The sequence below is a fragment of the Amphiprion ocellaris genome, chromosome 10 (genome assembly GCF_022539595.1).
Source record: "Amphiprion ocellaris isolate individual 3 ecotype Okinawa chromosome 10, ASM2253959v1, whole genome shotgun sequence".
Taxonomy (NCBI): domain Eukaryota; kingdom Metazoa; phylum Chordata; class Actinopteri; family Pomacentridae; genus Amphiprion; species Amphiprion ocellaris.
The window spans coordinates 19,787,082-19,803,446 of NC_072775.1; the positions used below are offsets into that span (position 1 = coordinate 19,787,082).

At 40.1% G+C, this 16,365-nt stretch overlaps 1 protein-coding gene across 3 annotated transcripts in view; it reads left to right on the forward strand.

The window, feature by feature from the left end:
- sntg1 (syntrophin, gamma 1) overlaps nucleotides 1-16,365 on the forward strand; it is a 41,239-nt gene that overhangs the window by 9,368 nt on the left and 15,506 nt on the right. For 2 of the 3 annotated variants that reach the window (XM_055014654.1, XM_023283680.3), the window contains exons 3-12: nucleotides 687-736; nucleotides 4,288-4,422; nucleotides 7,064-7,120; nucleotides 7,313-7,370; nucleotides 7,471-7,514; nucleotides 7,910-7,951; nucleotides 8,269-8,371; nucleotides 8,974-9,056; nucleotides 9,388-9,518; nucleotides 11,625-11,754. In XM_055014654.1, coding sequence (XP_054870629.1) covers nucleotides 710-736; nucleotides 4,288-4,422; nucleotides 7,064-7,120; nucleotides 7,313-7,370; nucleotides 7,471-7,514; nucleotides 7,910-7,951; nucleotides 8,269-8,371; nucleotides 8,974-9,056; nucleotides 9,388-9,518; nucleotides 11,625-11,754 — 810 coding nt within the window. In that variant the 5' untranslated portion in view covers nucleotides 687-709. Of the gene's footprint in view, nucleotides 1-686; nucleotides 737-2,583; nucleotides 2,614-4,287; nucleotides 4,423-7,063; nucleotides 7,121-7,312; nucleotides 7,371-7,470; nucleotides 7,515-7,909; nucleotides 7,952-8,268; nucleotides 8,372-8,973; nucleotides 9,057-9,387; nucleotides 9,519-11,624; nucleotides 11,755-16,365 lie in introns of those variants that run through there. The other variant, XM_055014653.1, reaches the window with a different exon arrangement.

A 16,365-nucleotide genomic window follows, 5' to 3' on the forward strand; every position in this document is an offset into this window, starting at 1 on the left:
CAGCACAGGTTCTGTAATTCAAGTGTGAGCCATTTTTGCTCTGTACTCAGTTTGTCGAGTCAAGTGGCAGTCATGTCTGATTAAAACTGAGTGGAACTGGTTTATGTAAATGAGGCTTTCACATAGCATTCCTGGAGACTACTTGTGTATCTGCCTGAACAGAACAAGTCGGATGATTCATAAAGTAGGTGGTGTTTACTGGTGGTGCCTCTCCTTTATTTTTTAACTGCAGTACCTCTGCGGATGTGATACTTTCATTGTGGGGTTCTCCTATGTGGCCCAATTTTCTGCTCTCTCTGACAAGGCAGCAGACATGCTAATGCTTCATTTCTAGAAGCAGTGGATTCAGTATTGAAACATTTATTAGGATACCTGGGTTCTCACCTTTGCTAATGAATTATTCATTAACGCTTAATGGTCTCCAGTTTTCTCCTGAGATTGTTCAATGAGGATTTTTTTTCACCTTTTTGCTCATAGATAAGTTTAGAAGAGGCAAATTTCAATGACAAATCAATTTCTCTCCATTGCCTAGGTTCTATATGAGCAAGGCAGGACTATAATTAGAATGGGCATCTCGCTAACAATGCTGGTTTAAATCGGCTGCGTGCTTTTGCTGCAGCGAGTTGGTCATGTCATTAAGCATTTGTCTCCACGGTCTAACTCAGTCTTGTTTTTCTCCATTGCAGTATCCCTCACTGCATAGTAGCACATGGATTTCAAGACTTCAAATGAAGAGGTTGGTTGGATTTAATCAATGTAACAATTGACCGTGATTATAGAAAGTGCCTGAGCTTTTTCAAGCCGTGGAGAACAGCATGAAGCATCGCAGTATATCTGAAAGCCTGTGGCTAGAACAGCACTGTAGCACGTACAGTAAATCTAGACCCTGTATATATGCTCTCCCACTGGCCTCTCTTCCCCCTTTAATGCATCCATTGTACAAATGACTGAATCAACAAGTACATCTATACAACCACACACTTCCTGATGATAACTTGTCTTTTAGTTTTCACCTTATGATCCTGAGCAGACAGAGAAGATGGTGATGCTGCAGCTGACTCATTCACTGAGTTTCCTGCTTTATTCATCACCGACAAACTGCCCTAAAATATGCGACCTTGCCATGAAACATACTCTGAAATACTGCTAGTGAGCACCCTTCCTTGAGCTTATTTTCATTCTGTCATCTGTCCTTCAGCCTGATTTTACTTTCATTTCTTGCGATGACATGACTGCTTCACAGTCCTAACTGCTGCGACGCACAACTAAACCATGTGCAACTTTAAACATACATAGTATTTCAAAAGAGCAGAGAAAAGAAATGTTTCAGTTCAACCTGTGTAAGCGTCTGAGCCCCTAGCTGTTTCTGGGTGTTTTTGCTCCTGTCACATTTTTACTGGTCCGACTCTCCCAGATGTACAGTAGATTGTGGGTATAAGCCTGCCTTTGGTCGCGCATTTCACACTGCTTTCTCCAATCCCTTCACTGAGGGAAACAGCAACAACAACAACCTCTGGGCAGCAACCTACCAATTTGAAAATTTCATGTTTTGCCCAGGATTTGGATCATGTTATAAGGCAGCCCTGCTAGCCTTTTTTGGTGAATTAGCCACCTTAATCACAGTTTCCCTGCATGAAAGTGTTCCTCTATAACACTTCTCTTGTCACTATTTTGAGGGAATACTAAGGCTGCATCCTTCGCTCGGCTTCACCAAAGACAGTTGTAATTGGTTTGAAGAAATACAAACAAGCCATCCATCCATCCATTATTTATAGACTGCTTTATCCTCATTAGGCTTGTGGGGGGCAGGAGTCCATCTCCGCTGACTTAGGGTGAAGGCAGGGAACACCTGGGCAGGTCACCAGCCCATCACAGGGCTACACAGAGAGGCAAACATTCACACCTATGGACAGTTTAGAGTTATCAATTAATCTCAGCATGTTTGTGAAGTGTGGGAGGAAGCCGGAGTACTCAGAGAAAACCCACGCATGTACAGGGAGGACATGCAAACTCCATGCAGAAAGATCTCGGGAAAGCTGGGACAGTAACCAGGGATCTTCTAGCTGCAAGACGAAAGTGCTAACCACCAAGCCGCTGTGCAGCTGTATTTGCTGAAGAGTAAAGAGAGCTCAAATAACATATAACATATTTACAATGAGACAAATTACACTGCTGTTCAAAAGTTTGGGGTCACCCAGAAAATTTCATGTTTTCCATGAAAACTCACACTTTTATTCATGTGCTAACATAATTGCACAAGGGTTTTCTAATCATCAATTAGTCTTTCAACACCATTAGCTAACACAATGTAGCATTAGAACACAGGAGTGATGGTTGCTGGAAATGTTCCTCTGTACCTCTATGTAGATATTCCATTAAAACTCGGCCATTTCCAGCTAGAATAGTCATTTACCACATTAACAATGTCTAGACTGTATTTTTGATTAATTTAATGTGATCTTCATTGAAAAAAACTGCTTTTCTTTCAAAAATAAGGATATTTCTCAAACTTTTGAACAGTAGCGTATATAAAAAAAATAAAATAAATTCAATTTGTTTTTCTATTTATTTAGAACAACTGAAAAAACTGGAATCAACATGTACATCATTTTTGTAAGTGTCCATGATTGTTACTAATACTGTAAAAAAAGGAGGGGGGGAGGCCTCCACATGTGTTTTACTACTTACATTTTTAATTTTCCCATACACAGCCTGCAGTTCAGGCAAAAAGTCCGTAAGGTTTTGTCAGGTGACAGTAATTGAGTTGAGTTGCTACTTCTTAGTTGCACTGAAAATCTCAGAGTTTTCTGCAAAGGGTTTATTTTCAGTGTTTTTTTTTTTTTAGTTAAGACATGAAAAAAATTAAATGATTTGGATGAAATAACATAATTCTTAAGCCCAGATTTCATTAATTTTCCAAACAGAACCAGAAGTCACATATGATTAGCTCAATGAGTGCTGAGAAGTTGAAAATTGCATAAGTTTTTTTCTTTTTCGTGTAATTTTGACATATTTTTAGAGGATAACACGCATTTCAAACTCGCCGGTGTATTTTGAGGGTCAAAGGGGTAAGGGTCCTCCACTGCTCCTCTAATTAATAGCTCTTGGTTGGAATAAGATGTCCTTGCATGCCTAATGCACTCTGCAGAGTAAATAGTCACGTTCACGCTATCAGATTGGAGATGATGATGCAGATAATAATGGTGGGGGGTTTGGAGGGGAGGAGTAACCGTGAAACATGAAATAGGGTAAGAGATAAGGCTAATTATGTACAATGCAAGTGCTGCAGCGGGTCAGACAATGCTCTGTCACCTGAGAGGCTGACGAATATACAGGAACTACTGCCCTCGTTTTGCTCCGCTAATGACTCTGCACAGACACACATTACTTCAAGTAATGTGAATGAATGCCGCCCTCATTTCATTTCTCATGCCGCAGCTGCAGGCAGAGGCTCAATTCTTTACGTTCCTCATTACGGCTGAAAGATAATATGGTCTATAAACTGACTTTGATTCAAGTTTAACCTGCAGTTTGGGAGATGCTCTTGTTGAGAATAGCAGCCCTGTAACCGACTGTCTTGTTAACTGATGAGTGGCGTATCCAGGGTGACAGGGATGCTGACACTGGTGGCTTTCTTCTATTAGCAGTCTCGTCAGGTGAAGGTGCTCCTTTTATTTAGACCTTTTTAAGTCAAGGACAGGGCAGGCATCACAATTAGCTGGGGAGGACGAAGGATACGCAGAATGCAAATTTATGCAGATTAGCATGTTTTAAACAGATCATCGGAAAACACGCAGTCCTCACGCTCGCGCCTACATAGCAGGGAAATTCAAACGTAGATGTGGGTGAGCTTGATTTTAGCCAATTTCACAGCTTCATCATTTTCATCAACCTTACATTTCGGATAAATGACATGCTATAATTTGATTTCGTCCCAGTGTGTATGCATACAAAGCACAGATGGCACAAAATGCCATCAGGAATCAGAAAAAAAAAGCTGCCTCTTTGAGAGTCTGCGCACTATTCAAAGCCATAAAATGCTTTCTTATGTTTGTTTTATTCTGTCTAAATGTGTGTTTATTACTCAGAACGCTGAATGTGGTTATTTGTTCCAACATTAACGATAACAAGGGAAGTAGTAAAAAAGAAAATAACAGACTTCACCAGAACTGTTTGCTAATTTCCATGTTCATCTTGCACCGAGTATTTTCAATGACATTTCATTTCATGGCCAGTTAATTTAGTTCTGGAGGGATGATGAATGATTTTATCTCTGACTGTTCACAGACAAAGACTGGGATTTATTTGATGCAAGAAGGTAATGAGGAGCCGTTTAATATTCGACTGCACTTGGCCAAAGATATTCTGACCATTCAAGAGCAAGATGTCATCTGTGTGTCAGGAGAGCCTTTTTATTCAAGTGTAAGTAACCCAGTCGACATTATAATTACCGAATGCTACGCTTCACTGACATCACCAACATGTACTGCAGTAATGAAGGTTACAGTAAAGATACCGAGAACGCTAAATGTCGGCATTAACGGCAGATCAGTTAATCTGCTCCTCATGAATCAAATGCAGTCATTAAATAGGGATTCACCTGCTGGATCTTGGTGTCTTGAGTTTAACATTTAGGTCTCACTTGTCGTCACATCTGACAAGTTTTCCTTCACACTACTAAATGCACAGTTTCATTTAAAAGACTAGGCTGAGACCCCAGTCCATGACCTTTCCCCAAGATGGCATTATTCATTCAATAACATCCTACTGGATAAAAAAATCTTCAAAGACAAATGGAGGTTTATGCCCTCTGAAACATCATTAATAATCAACGAAAAGGGCAAAGGCATTGGTATGCTAATGCGACTGCAGCGTGTTATGAACAAGTGCAGACTTACTTGCCTCGGTTAAGTTTTACATTCAAATAAAATGCTCTATTTAATTTAAGAAATAGTCGATTTCCTGCACTTGTAAACAGTAAATGCCTTGAAAAATGCTGATTACAGACTCTTGTTGGACACATCAACTTTAAAATAAGGAACAGCATCTTCATACTCTTCCATCGAAAAATGTAAAATTGCAAACACTTGAGGCAATTTCAACATCAAAAACTGTTAACAGCCATCCATAAAAAAAGGACAACGTCTCATAAAACCCTTGAAATACAACAGAGAAAAAATATATCTGGATAAGAGACTTTGAGTTCTATCCAAATAATTTCCAGTTTAGTTATGAGACTTGTCTTGTTTTGCCGTCCTCTTCCAGTTTTATTTCCATTTTCTTCTATGAATTTGAAGATACATAGATTTTTTTTTCTTAGTCACTGATTGCTTTAATTGTCTCTTGAGACGCTGTCATTTCTTATTGTGAAACTGATGTCTGGGGAAGGTACAAATGTGCATTTTCAGTAAATTACACATCCTCCCATTCCTGCATCAAACAACACTTAAATTGAAACTCACCAGCAGCTAGTGTTTATAAATGTTAAAAATGTGTGTCTCTTAGTTTTTTGAGAAAGGATATGAATAGTGTTGGTGGTTGCAACTAAATGATTTAAAACATTGTTTATACTTTATAGCATTTTAGCCAAAGTCATGCTCATAACTTCTATCTATACACACACACACACACACACACACACACACACACACATATATAGTGTGTCACAGGGGAATTTGTGTCTATCAAAATGAAAACACATTGCACAACTATTTTTTAGTTATTGTTGCTGAGTTTTCCAAATGTTTCTGTCTTTCTTGTCTTCATCACAGTTGCCTTTGTTTGTGGTTTCCTTACATACAATCCTCTGATCAGTTGTTGATCCGATGTTGTCGGTCACCCGAAGTCCAAGTATCTAAATATACCACCATCAATTAGCAATCCACGTTAAATACCTTTCAGTCACTTTAAATACTTAATATACTCTTAAGCCCAGAATTATTCATACCCCTGTCATACAAGGAATTTCTTCATCTTTTCAGTTACACATCAGTATTTCAGCTCAGGTTTGATATAAATAGGACATGTGGGCAAGTCTGGAACCATGACCAATTATGTTATGTGAAGTAACACTGTTAAAGGTGTTAAATTAAACAAAAAATTACCCTGTCAATGATACCAAGACAGATAGCCACAGGACAACTGCACCCTGACTGGGGTTTGAACCATCAACCTTCCATGCCCAAGTCAGAGGCGCTACTTACTGAACTATCCAGCTGCTTCAACAAGCTTGAAACATTTACAAAGGAGGAATGGTCCAGAATTCCTGCAGATACCTGCAAGAAGCTTGTGAGCAGTTACCAAAATCGTTTGGAGGCTGTGATAAAAAAAAAAAGGAGGTTTGCAATTGATTATTGAGATTTTGGACAGTGTGATTCTTTGTTTTCACCCTGCTAAAGATGTTTCTTTACACTTTCTATCTGAAATAAATTGGTTATGGCTGCAGATTTTCTCGCGTGTCCTATTTATATCAAATCTGAGGTGAAATATTAATGTGTAACTGAAAAAATTAAGAAATTTCTTGTATTTGACAGGGCTATGAATAATTTTGGGCTTACGTGTGTGTTTTGAATAGCATTACTTTCCAAATCAGCGTAGAGTTGATTCAGAATAATCTTGTATTATGTTTTGTAGAAACCAATTTTAAAAGATGATACAGTGTATTTTTTCCATTTTGTGTCGATGCTGGATATAAACTGGAAACAGTCAGACTGAGATTACTGATAACATTGACTAAAGCAGCCTGTATGTGTGTAAAATCACATCTTCAATGATCAAACTGATGTTAAAAACACAACTTTATCTGTCTCTTCTGCATTACTGTACATGAGATCATAATCTTTACATGTGTCAAACATGTTCGACCAGCAGAAAACAATTCTCTGGAGTACGCTGACACTTTTAACTGCACAGCCCACACGAGTAAGAATGTAGAAGTAATTTCTTTAAGTCATACAATGCTTAATTTTATCCGCATTTCTCTTAATTTAACTATTTAACATTTTGGCTGAAGCTCCCCCAAGCTGAGCATCAGTCAGAGCTTATCACTTGTCTCTGACTGCAGGAGAGGACTGTAACGATCAGGAGGCAGACGATTGGAGGGTTCGGCCTGAGCATCAAGGTAATTTAGATCCCAGCTGATTTGGCCGCTCCTCTCAGCTTCTTTAAATTAAGTCTGAACAAGTGTTATTGATCATTTCCTTGTCAAACTGCAACAACAGCGTCGGCTCAGGGATTCGCTGCTGCTCTCGTGAGCCGTGTTCTGCATTTGTGATACCTCTGCAATTCAATTCATGTTAATTTGTCTCCTTAGGGTGGAGCAGAGCATAAAATCCCTGTTGTGATTTCAAAAATATCAAAAGAACAAAAAGGTACAATGTCAGTATTGGAAAAGCTTTGAGATTTCCGTTTCACTCCTCTGTTGTGATTCTGTTCAAGTGAATTTGTGATTTGTTTTTTGTTTGTTTCCAGCTGAACTGTCTGGGCTGCTCTTTATTGGAGATGGCATCCTTCAGGTAAGATGCCAAATTAATGTCTGTTTACACATCTCACCTGCAAAATAACTCATTTGCTATCTTCAATAATGCATACGCCACATGTCCAGAGAGCTGAATAATTTTATACCCCTTTAGGCAAAGGCATTTTATTTGGTACATGTCTTGCAGTCAAAAAAGAAAAAAAAATTCTCCCACATCTCCTCTGGGTTGGCTCATGTGATGCAGCAGAAACACTGATGAGCCAAAGACACTCTGTGTTCATGGCAACTGTGGATGTGACTCTTGTTTACAGTTTGCAGAGCAGATGCCATAACAATTACTCTGCTTGCCTCATTAATCATTTGGAAGACGGAGCTGCAGTGATACGATGCCAGCAATATTATTTAAGGTAACTGTGCTATTGTTGTTTCTAGATAAATGGAATAAACGTCAGAAGTTATCGCCATGAGGAAGTGGTAAGCTGTCAACTCGTATCTTATAGTTTCTTACGCTGCAACAACTCTTTCAACAGCTTATCTTGTCTCACTTTATGATTTGTATCTTGTTGACATGTAAAGCCATTTTTTCTCTTTCATTCCTGCTTAAATGCAGCTGTAAGAAATATGTGTGAGTACGGAGGATAAAACTTGCAGTCTGTGTAAATCCCTTATCTTGGATTTCCACTCTTAGCTAAACATTGCCACGCCATGTTTCATCGAGGCAAGCAATCAGCTCACAATTTGCAGCTCATGCGGTAAAAGTATTCCCATGTTGTTTCTGTTTTACCTCCCAGGTCCAGGTTTTGAGAAATGCCGGCGAAGAAGTGACTCTCACGGTTTCCTTCTTAAAGAAGACTCCAGCCTTTTTGAAACTGCCACTGTGCGAGGACTGCACATGTAAGGCGCCGCTCACACACTCCAGCATTAGGTCTAAGTACATAATCAGTATTACTGTCGTGGAAAAAAGTCAAACAAGGGTATTTTTAGCTGCTGTTATTTTCTGTCTGAATTGGTTGTCCTGGAAACACTAAACTGGAGCCACTTTGAGAAAAACAAAGAAAAATAAGTTCAACTGCTACCTCGTTTTATTTTTCTTTTATTTCTTGTCTTGTAAAGCACCAAATAAAGATGCTGCTTTGTTAAAGAGAGAAAAAACGAGGGGAAAGAAACTTCACAAAAGATGCTAAAAGACTAAACTGAGAGAACTGACGTCGCTCATTGTGGTGCAATTGATTGCTCCTGCATGGGAAAGCTTCAGCCCGTCATCAGACATGAAAGCATTTATAAAATCCTTTCATATGCGTATGTGGGCCAGGTTGACTGGCCATCCAGCCAGTCAACTGAATACAAATTGGCACAGGATTGGAGCCAACAGTGTAGCAGAACAAAGCAACACACTTTTGTTGATGGCTATGATTCAGTGCAGTTGGAATCCCTGAAATAGATGGAGGTGTTGACGGGTTTATTGGCCTTTTTGTGTTCCTCTGTTGTACTTTCAGGCATCCCCAGTGACCAGAGTAGTGGGACCTCCTCCCCTCTGTGTGATAGCGGTCTGCACTTGAATTATCATCCCAACAACACGGTACTTCTACATTTTTCTCTTTTTTGACTGACTGATTCTGAAGGATTTTGTCCTTCTGTAACCATGCAGCACCGTTCCCAATGCCAGAAAGTTGTTTCCATGCAACTGTCACTGCTCACTGATAACCGTGATGCTCTATCTTTATCTTTTGATGGGGCGGGGGGAGAGTGAAGCCACTTTAATCTGCAGCTTGTGCCCGCTCGGCCTGTCCGCGCATCAGCAACAGCAGCAGCAGCAGCAGCAGCACTCGGGCTTTTGACATGTGAGCCGTTTGAGATGTGCAAGGTGGGAAAAGAACAGCTCTTCTAAATTGTGTTTCGCACTTCTGCAGGACACGCTGTCCTGCTCGTCCTGGCCCACGTCCCCAGGGCTTCGCTGGGAGAAGAGATGGGTGGACCTGCGCCTTATTCCTCTGCTACATTCGCGCCTGTCGCAGTACATCCCCGGCTCTGACGTCTGCAGGTGAGCTGCGGGACTTCATCTTGAAGTGCCAGCGATGTCGCTTGCTTCTCCCGTTAAGGCTCCATAGGATGATAGCGCTAAGATCTCTTGCTTTTTAAATGCTTGGGGATCTTCAAATGAAGCACACTTCCTTCTACAAATATATACGCTTTCTCTCAGCTGTGTAGAATGTCCCATTGAACATGGGGCGTATTCATTCTTAACCTGGTTTCATTAAAATAAACCTGTTTTCTTGGTTTTTAATGGTGCTTTTGGGCTGTTAGGTTTTACAAACTCAGTCTGGTTCCAAACGGACTCTGGTGCTTCGTTTGTGCTCTGAAATGTACGAGCCGCTGTATTTTCTGTGATTTTAACATAATTCAAATGTTAATTTACTAATACATCTCTGCCGTCTGTGAACTGTTCAGGAAGTGACCTTAGAATCGATCTGCACACACAACCTACTGTACATATTTATGTAAATGCTTCTGTAACGCAGCTGATAAATCAGATAATCAAAAGCAATTTCAACCGCATTCTGTTGTGCTGTGTATCTTCTGTGTGATTTGTCAGTTCATTAAGTCGATTAAAAAGAGCAATCCCACAATAATCATCCCACAGTAATACCAGACGCCTCATTTTCGACCTGTGTCTAAATGTTTGTCATTATTCGTAACAGGCAGTTGATTTGCAGCCTAATAATGCTCATAATCAGCTGCTGTATGTCTTCATGGGCTCTTTGTGGAAGCAGACAATATAAATACACATGGGAGAAGCATTAAAGTGCAGACTGACTGCTTTCTGCCATCTGAATTGGAATTTTCCTGATGATGCGAAGTGACGTGAACCGAGTAGATCTGTCAGTGAGTTACCTGTCAGCATGTGAGGCTTCATATTACTTCTCTTGGTGTCTTTATAATGTCAGTGTGAACAGAAATCTGGACCAGAATTAACAGCAGCAGTGCTTATTGAATAATTTGGCTTACATTAGCCCTGTGCATGTGCCATAGAACTACTGAACAGTGGAGGCTAGATGTAATAAGCCATTAAACTGTCAATAAATGCATTTCCATTTTTGCTTCACTGTAGATGATAGAAACAGTAATCTTGTGGATTGGACATTAATGGAGTGCCCTTGTGGTTTGGCCTGTTTTAGCTCGTTAACTGAAAATTGCATAAGGACAACATAAGTTTTTAGATTTATTTGCCATATTAGTGGCTTGACTTTCAGTTTATATTTAAACAAATTGAAGCTCAACTTGCCCTTTAGACTCAGAGAGTCCAGGATTAACATCAGTCTGTTTTATTGAGGTATTTTTGGCTATGACATTGCCAGGACAGTGTGTTCCAACATAAGTGCGTATGATAAACTGTCAAGAAAAGGAACAGCGACTTGGTTCAGGTTCATGCATTTGTGTAGTTCAAGAAAACAAATGTATGTTGGCAGTTAATGACTTTTAGCTTCAGTTTTGTTTTTGTTTTTTTTAGTTTTCAGGTTCGTTGGCTTCTTTTTTTTACCTTGCTGATGTAACCAGCTCCATCCCTGCCATGTTGGCTGTAGTTTGTGCAACAGGAGACCTACAGGAAGAGTTTTAGAGGCTTGGATCGAGTGAAATTTTATATATATACACTACTATTTAAAAGTCTGGGGTCACCAAGACAATTTCATATTTCCCATGAAAACTCACCCTTTTATCCATGTGATAACATAATTGCACAAGGGTTTTCTAATCATCAATTAGCCTTTCAACACCATTAGCTAACACAATGTAGCATTAGAACACAGGAGTGATGGTTGCTGGAAATGTTCCTCTGTACCTCTATGTAGATATTCCATTAAAAATCAGCTGTTTCCAGCTAGAATAGTCATTTACCACATTAACAACGTCTAGACTGTATTTCTGATTCGTTTAATGTTGTCTTCATTGAAAAAAAGCGTTTTTTCGTTCAAAAATAAGGACACTTCTAAGTGATCTCAAACTGTTGAACGGGAGTATAGCCTTGATCACCTAGAAATAACCTTTAGACACTTCAGATTGAAAGAGAGAGAAATTCAATCAAAGGTTTATGCTGAGAACGTAAAAATGCAGAATTGTCTGATTATTTGTTTCTTCTTGATTCTCTCAGGAAAAATGCTTTCCAGGTCATAGCTGTGGACGGAGTTTGCAGTGGAGTGATACAGTTTCCCGCAGTTGAAGACTGCTTGGACTGGCTTCAGGCAATAGCGAGCAACATTTCTGGTCTCACCAAGCACAATGTGAGTAAGAAACAATAACAGTTATAGTGCTCACAGTCCCACATGTAAACCAGAGTGATATTGGGTTGGGTGTTACGCCACCACACTTGCAATTTGTGGATTGTCTAACAGTCCTTTTGCAAATGTCACAGCATTAAGTGCTGTAGACACGTACTAATGTGTGTTCATACTTAGAGCCTGAGGTCACAATAACAGCAATCACACTGTTCTAGTCTTAATCCCTCCAGCTAGCCGCATGCACTCGCAATATCTATAATTCAGCATACAGTTTTAGCGTCAAGTCGAATCAGCGTCAACGTAACAGTTTTAAAACAACTGTAAATGCTTTCCAGAGAGATCAGAAATGCGGGTAAAACAGGCACAAATAAAAGAAAAAATGAACTAAGCCTCTGAACTACAAGCAGTTTCTGACCCGTTTTTTGATCCTGTCACATTTGTACTTACTGCAGGCTCATAGTTCACTGCAGTAGAAAGTCCTGCATCTCTGTGGAAACGGTAAAACCATGACTAGAAGACGTGAGGACTCAGAAATGTCTTTTGGGCAGTCCAACATGTCATAATGCCATAAATAACAAAAATACAAAACAAAAATTTCATTTCTGTGATTAGTGGTTTAAAAATACGTGAAACTTGTACCTGTTGAATCAACGTGTTCAGCATTTTGCCGAGTGTCTGCTGGTGTTTCCAGTATTGGAAAAAAAATGATGGCTTTTCATACTAAAGATACTTTACTAATTACAATTTTAATTAGTTTCTATCCTCGTCTCCCATCTGCTCTGTGTAAACACAGCCTGCAGTTCAGCGCAGTTCAGCCATACAGTCCGTAAGTTTTGTCACAAGTCTGTTGGTTGCAGCTGAGTCACTAAAGGCTTCTCAGTTGTGCTGATGAGGGTAGGATTTTTAGTTTTTTAAGAAATTTGGTGCACACATTTTTATTTATTTATTTTTTGGGTGATTTTTAAAAATGATTTCAGGTTGTTCATGATGTTTTGTAAAAAGATATTTCGTTACATGTGAGCATTTTCAGAATGTACTTTGTTGCACTAATACAAAGGGGAAATTTTGGAGTTGTTATTATTTATAGGTTATTATGCTAAGATTTAACTGGTCCGGCTCACTGGAGATCAAATTGGCCTGTATGTGGCACCTGCTTTAGAGGATTTGTTTAAGTTTCCCAACAAAGTCACACGTTTAGCTGAAGCAGCTTTGCACAAGCAGCAAATCAGCTACCAACAGATTTAAACCAGAACGTGATCTGGCCTGACTTCATGATAGCAGTTAGGAGGCTAGAGAAACGAGGTGGCTCTTCAGAGGGTTTCTTGAAATCGCCATGGGAGGAGGAAGATCTAATTGTTTGTGGCAGACTGTTACACAAATTAGGACCAACGGCTGAAAATGCTCGATCATCTTTGGGTTTTAAGTTGGTGTGTGGGATGGAGAGCGGAGCCTGGTCAGCAGCTCTGAAGGGTTCGGAGGCAGACTCGGAGGTCAACAGTTCAGAGATGTAACCTGGTGCCAGTCCATGCAGCGCTTTACAAACAAACACAGGAATCTCCACTTCTTCAATCCTGTGCTTCAGTGGGAACCAGTGAAGAGAAGCCAGTACAGGAGAGATGTGGTCTCTGTTTGGTACCGGTGAGGAGTGTCGGTGCTGCATTTTCAAGCAGCTGCAGGCGAGATAGAGCCGACTGACTGATTCCTACAGAGAGAATTACAGGAGTTGAGGTGAGAGGAAATAAAAGCACGAACTGTAGTTTCCAAATCTGAAATGGACAGGAATGATTATAATCTTGCAGGAGATCTTAGAAGAAAATAAAGGCAGTGCTGCCAACTGAGCTGATTTGTTTATCAAATTTTAAACAGAATCATGTTTCTTGCATGAGGCTTTACATTCAGTGACAGAGGAGCAAGGGCAAACTTATTCTGCTTTAGCTGAAGCAAGCTTTTTGCCATCCAGGATTTCACGTCGTCGGTACAAATAGATATGCATGTAGAAGGTAACACTCCCTGGTATCTTCAGCATAGCAATGGCAGGAGATATTATATTGTCCAAGAATCGATCCCAATGGAAACATACATAGAGAGAATCAAATAGTATGGAGCCTTATGGCGGCCTAGGAGGATGAGACATTATCAGATTTAACTGAGTTTGATCCGTCTTTGAGGCAGGAGACAAATCTGTCACACTAAGGAGAGCAGAGTCTGTACTGTGGAGCATCCTAAACATTGGTGTAATCTGTCCAGTTGGCTGAATTTGTCCGAGAAGGACATGAGTATGGAGAAAATTACTTTTTCAAGAATGATGGATGAAGACAAGAGCATTGAGACTGGTTGGTACTTGTTTAGAATGAATGGATTTAAGTTAGACTTTCTGATCAGGGGAGTGAATGATGGCATGTTTAAAGCAATTAGGGACGCAGCTATTGACCGGGGAGCTCTTTTATTGATTATAGGCCCCATAGTGTCCAGCACTTCCTGGAGGAGGCATGAGGAAATAATGTCTGAGAGACACGGTTCATATGTCAGATAATATCTGTGAAAGAGGAGAGAGGTCAAAGGTGAAGAGAGCTGAGGAGCATGAACTCAGCCCTGCTGGATCGTCTGAAGGTGGGAAGAACTGAAATCGAACAATTTTGTCAATAAAGAATCTTCAAAAAAATTCAAAGCTATCCAGTGTTGTATAGATAGTATTGTATTATGTACTGATATTGAATGTTGATACCACAAAGCCGCAAGCCGTTAATAAATAAGAACGCCGTATTATTGGTGAACATATTATTTCCTTCTCTACTACACCTGTGTTTCTGTGTTTCCACATGAGTGGTGATGCTCAGCAGGGAGTCGAGTACAAATGATGCTAACAAGCTCCATCAGTGGTCATAGCTCAAACTAAACCTGAAGAAAAGTGCTTCATTTTGACACATTTTAGAGCACTTGCAGGTGTTCCGTCTTCATTTTCTTTGCTGTTAACTATTCCTGGCAGTTCTAAAGTGCATTCCTGACAGATGTAAGAACACAGTTGTGTGTGGCATGACTATGGTATGGGATGTGTATGCCATGAAGTGGAGTGGAAAACAGGAATTTGTAATTATCGTGTGTCCCTCGGTGTGCCTGTGTGTGAGCGATGGCTGTGTGTGTGAGGGTCTGGGGGGAATAATGAAACTCCGGTTAATTGGAGTGGATGAAGTCAGGGACGTACTAAACATAACACTGATGACTCACAGCCAGGATGGCCTCAGCAACTGAGAATGTATTTCTCAGTCTGGCCTTGGCATTTACTGAGGTGTGCGAGGGAGCTAGTAACCTATATGGATGTGGAGTGTTCAGGTTCCTGCTGAAAGACTGGCGCTGTTTGATGCTGAATGAGTTTTTAGTGGGTTTGTCAGACAGTTGCCTGGGTTTTTTTAGAGAAGATCTCATGTTGTCAGGCTCCATTCTCATTTGATGTTTTTGATTCTGTGTTTTCTGCAGGGTTGGAAAACTGTCCTTTCAGTTTAATGTTGTCCTGTTATGTCTGAATATCCTTTCAGTAATGCAAAACAAGCAGAGGGATGACAGGCAAAAAAAAAAAAACCTCAAAGTCTCAACATTAAGAGTTTTGCTGGCGGCTCTGTGAGGCTACTCAGTGGTGACCTAAATGCTAACCTCGCCATGCTCACAATGACAATGTGCCCATGCTGATGTTTAGCAGGTACAGTGGTTAGTGTTCACAAGTTGACTTTAGCATATTAGTGTGGGAGTTTTTGCTAATTTGCACTAAACACTGGGTACAGTGGGGGCAAGTGGTTTTGGTGGTGTTGGTTTTGTTAACATTTAGTCATAAAGATTAAAAATATTGGGCCGATTTAAAGAATGGCACTAGATAATAAAATTATGTTATTACCAAAGTGATTATGATTCATCATTCATTTTCATTTATTCAGAATTTATCATCTGGGCATCATGAATGTTTTGCAAGCAATCTTATAACTTTCGAAATATTAATTGAGAGCAAAGTATTGGACCAACTGACCCAAAACCATCCACTGAGCCACGCTGTTAATGTGACTAAACACTGATTTACCAGATTTAAGAATGATGAGCTCTGCAGTCTTTCACTGTCAAATTTTGTGGGGAAAAGAGAACAGGAGCACACATTTGTGAGTTTATCCAGTCAGAGTGTGATATATTTTATTACTCCGCCAAGGAAGGGCGGAGTTATGTGATGATCGGCGTACGTTTGTCTGTGAATCTGTTTGTCTGTCTGTGTGAAACATTACTCAAAAATGGACTAATGAATTTGGAAGAAATTTTCAGGGAAGGTCAGAAATGACACAAGGACCAAGTGATTAGATTTTGGCAGTGATGTGGCTTATAGTCTGGATCCACGGCTTTGTTAAGGATTTCCCATTGTTAGATATAGCTTCAGGCACGGCGTTGCTGTAACCATGACGTGAACACTGTGTCAGTTACCTGCTGACGATCACATGATTGCGATCCTACTACAAAATGACTGTGATTTATCAGTTGGAAATCATACAAGGAACAAACGATTAAACTGTGGGATGAGTCCCATCAATTCCTGCCGCCTGCTACATATTTAGGTCACGCAATGTAACAAACCCCAGCCAG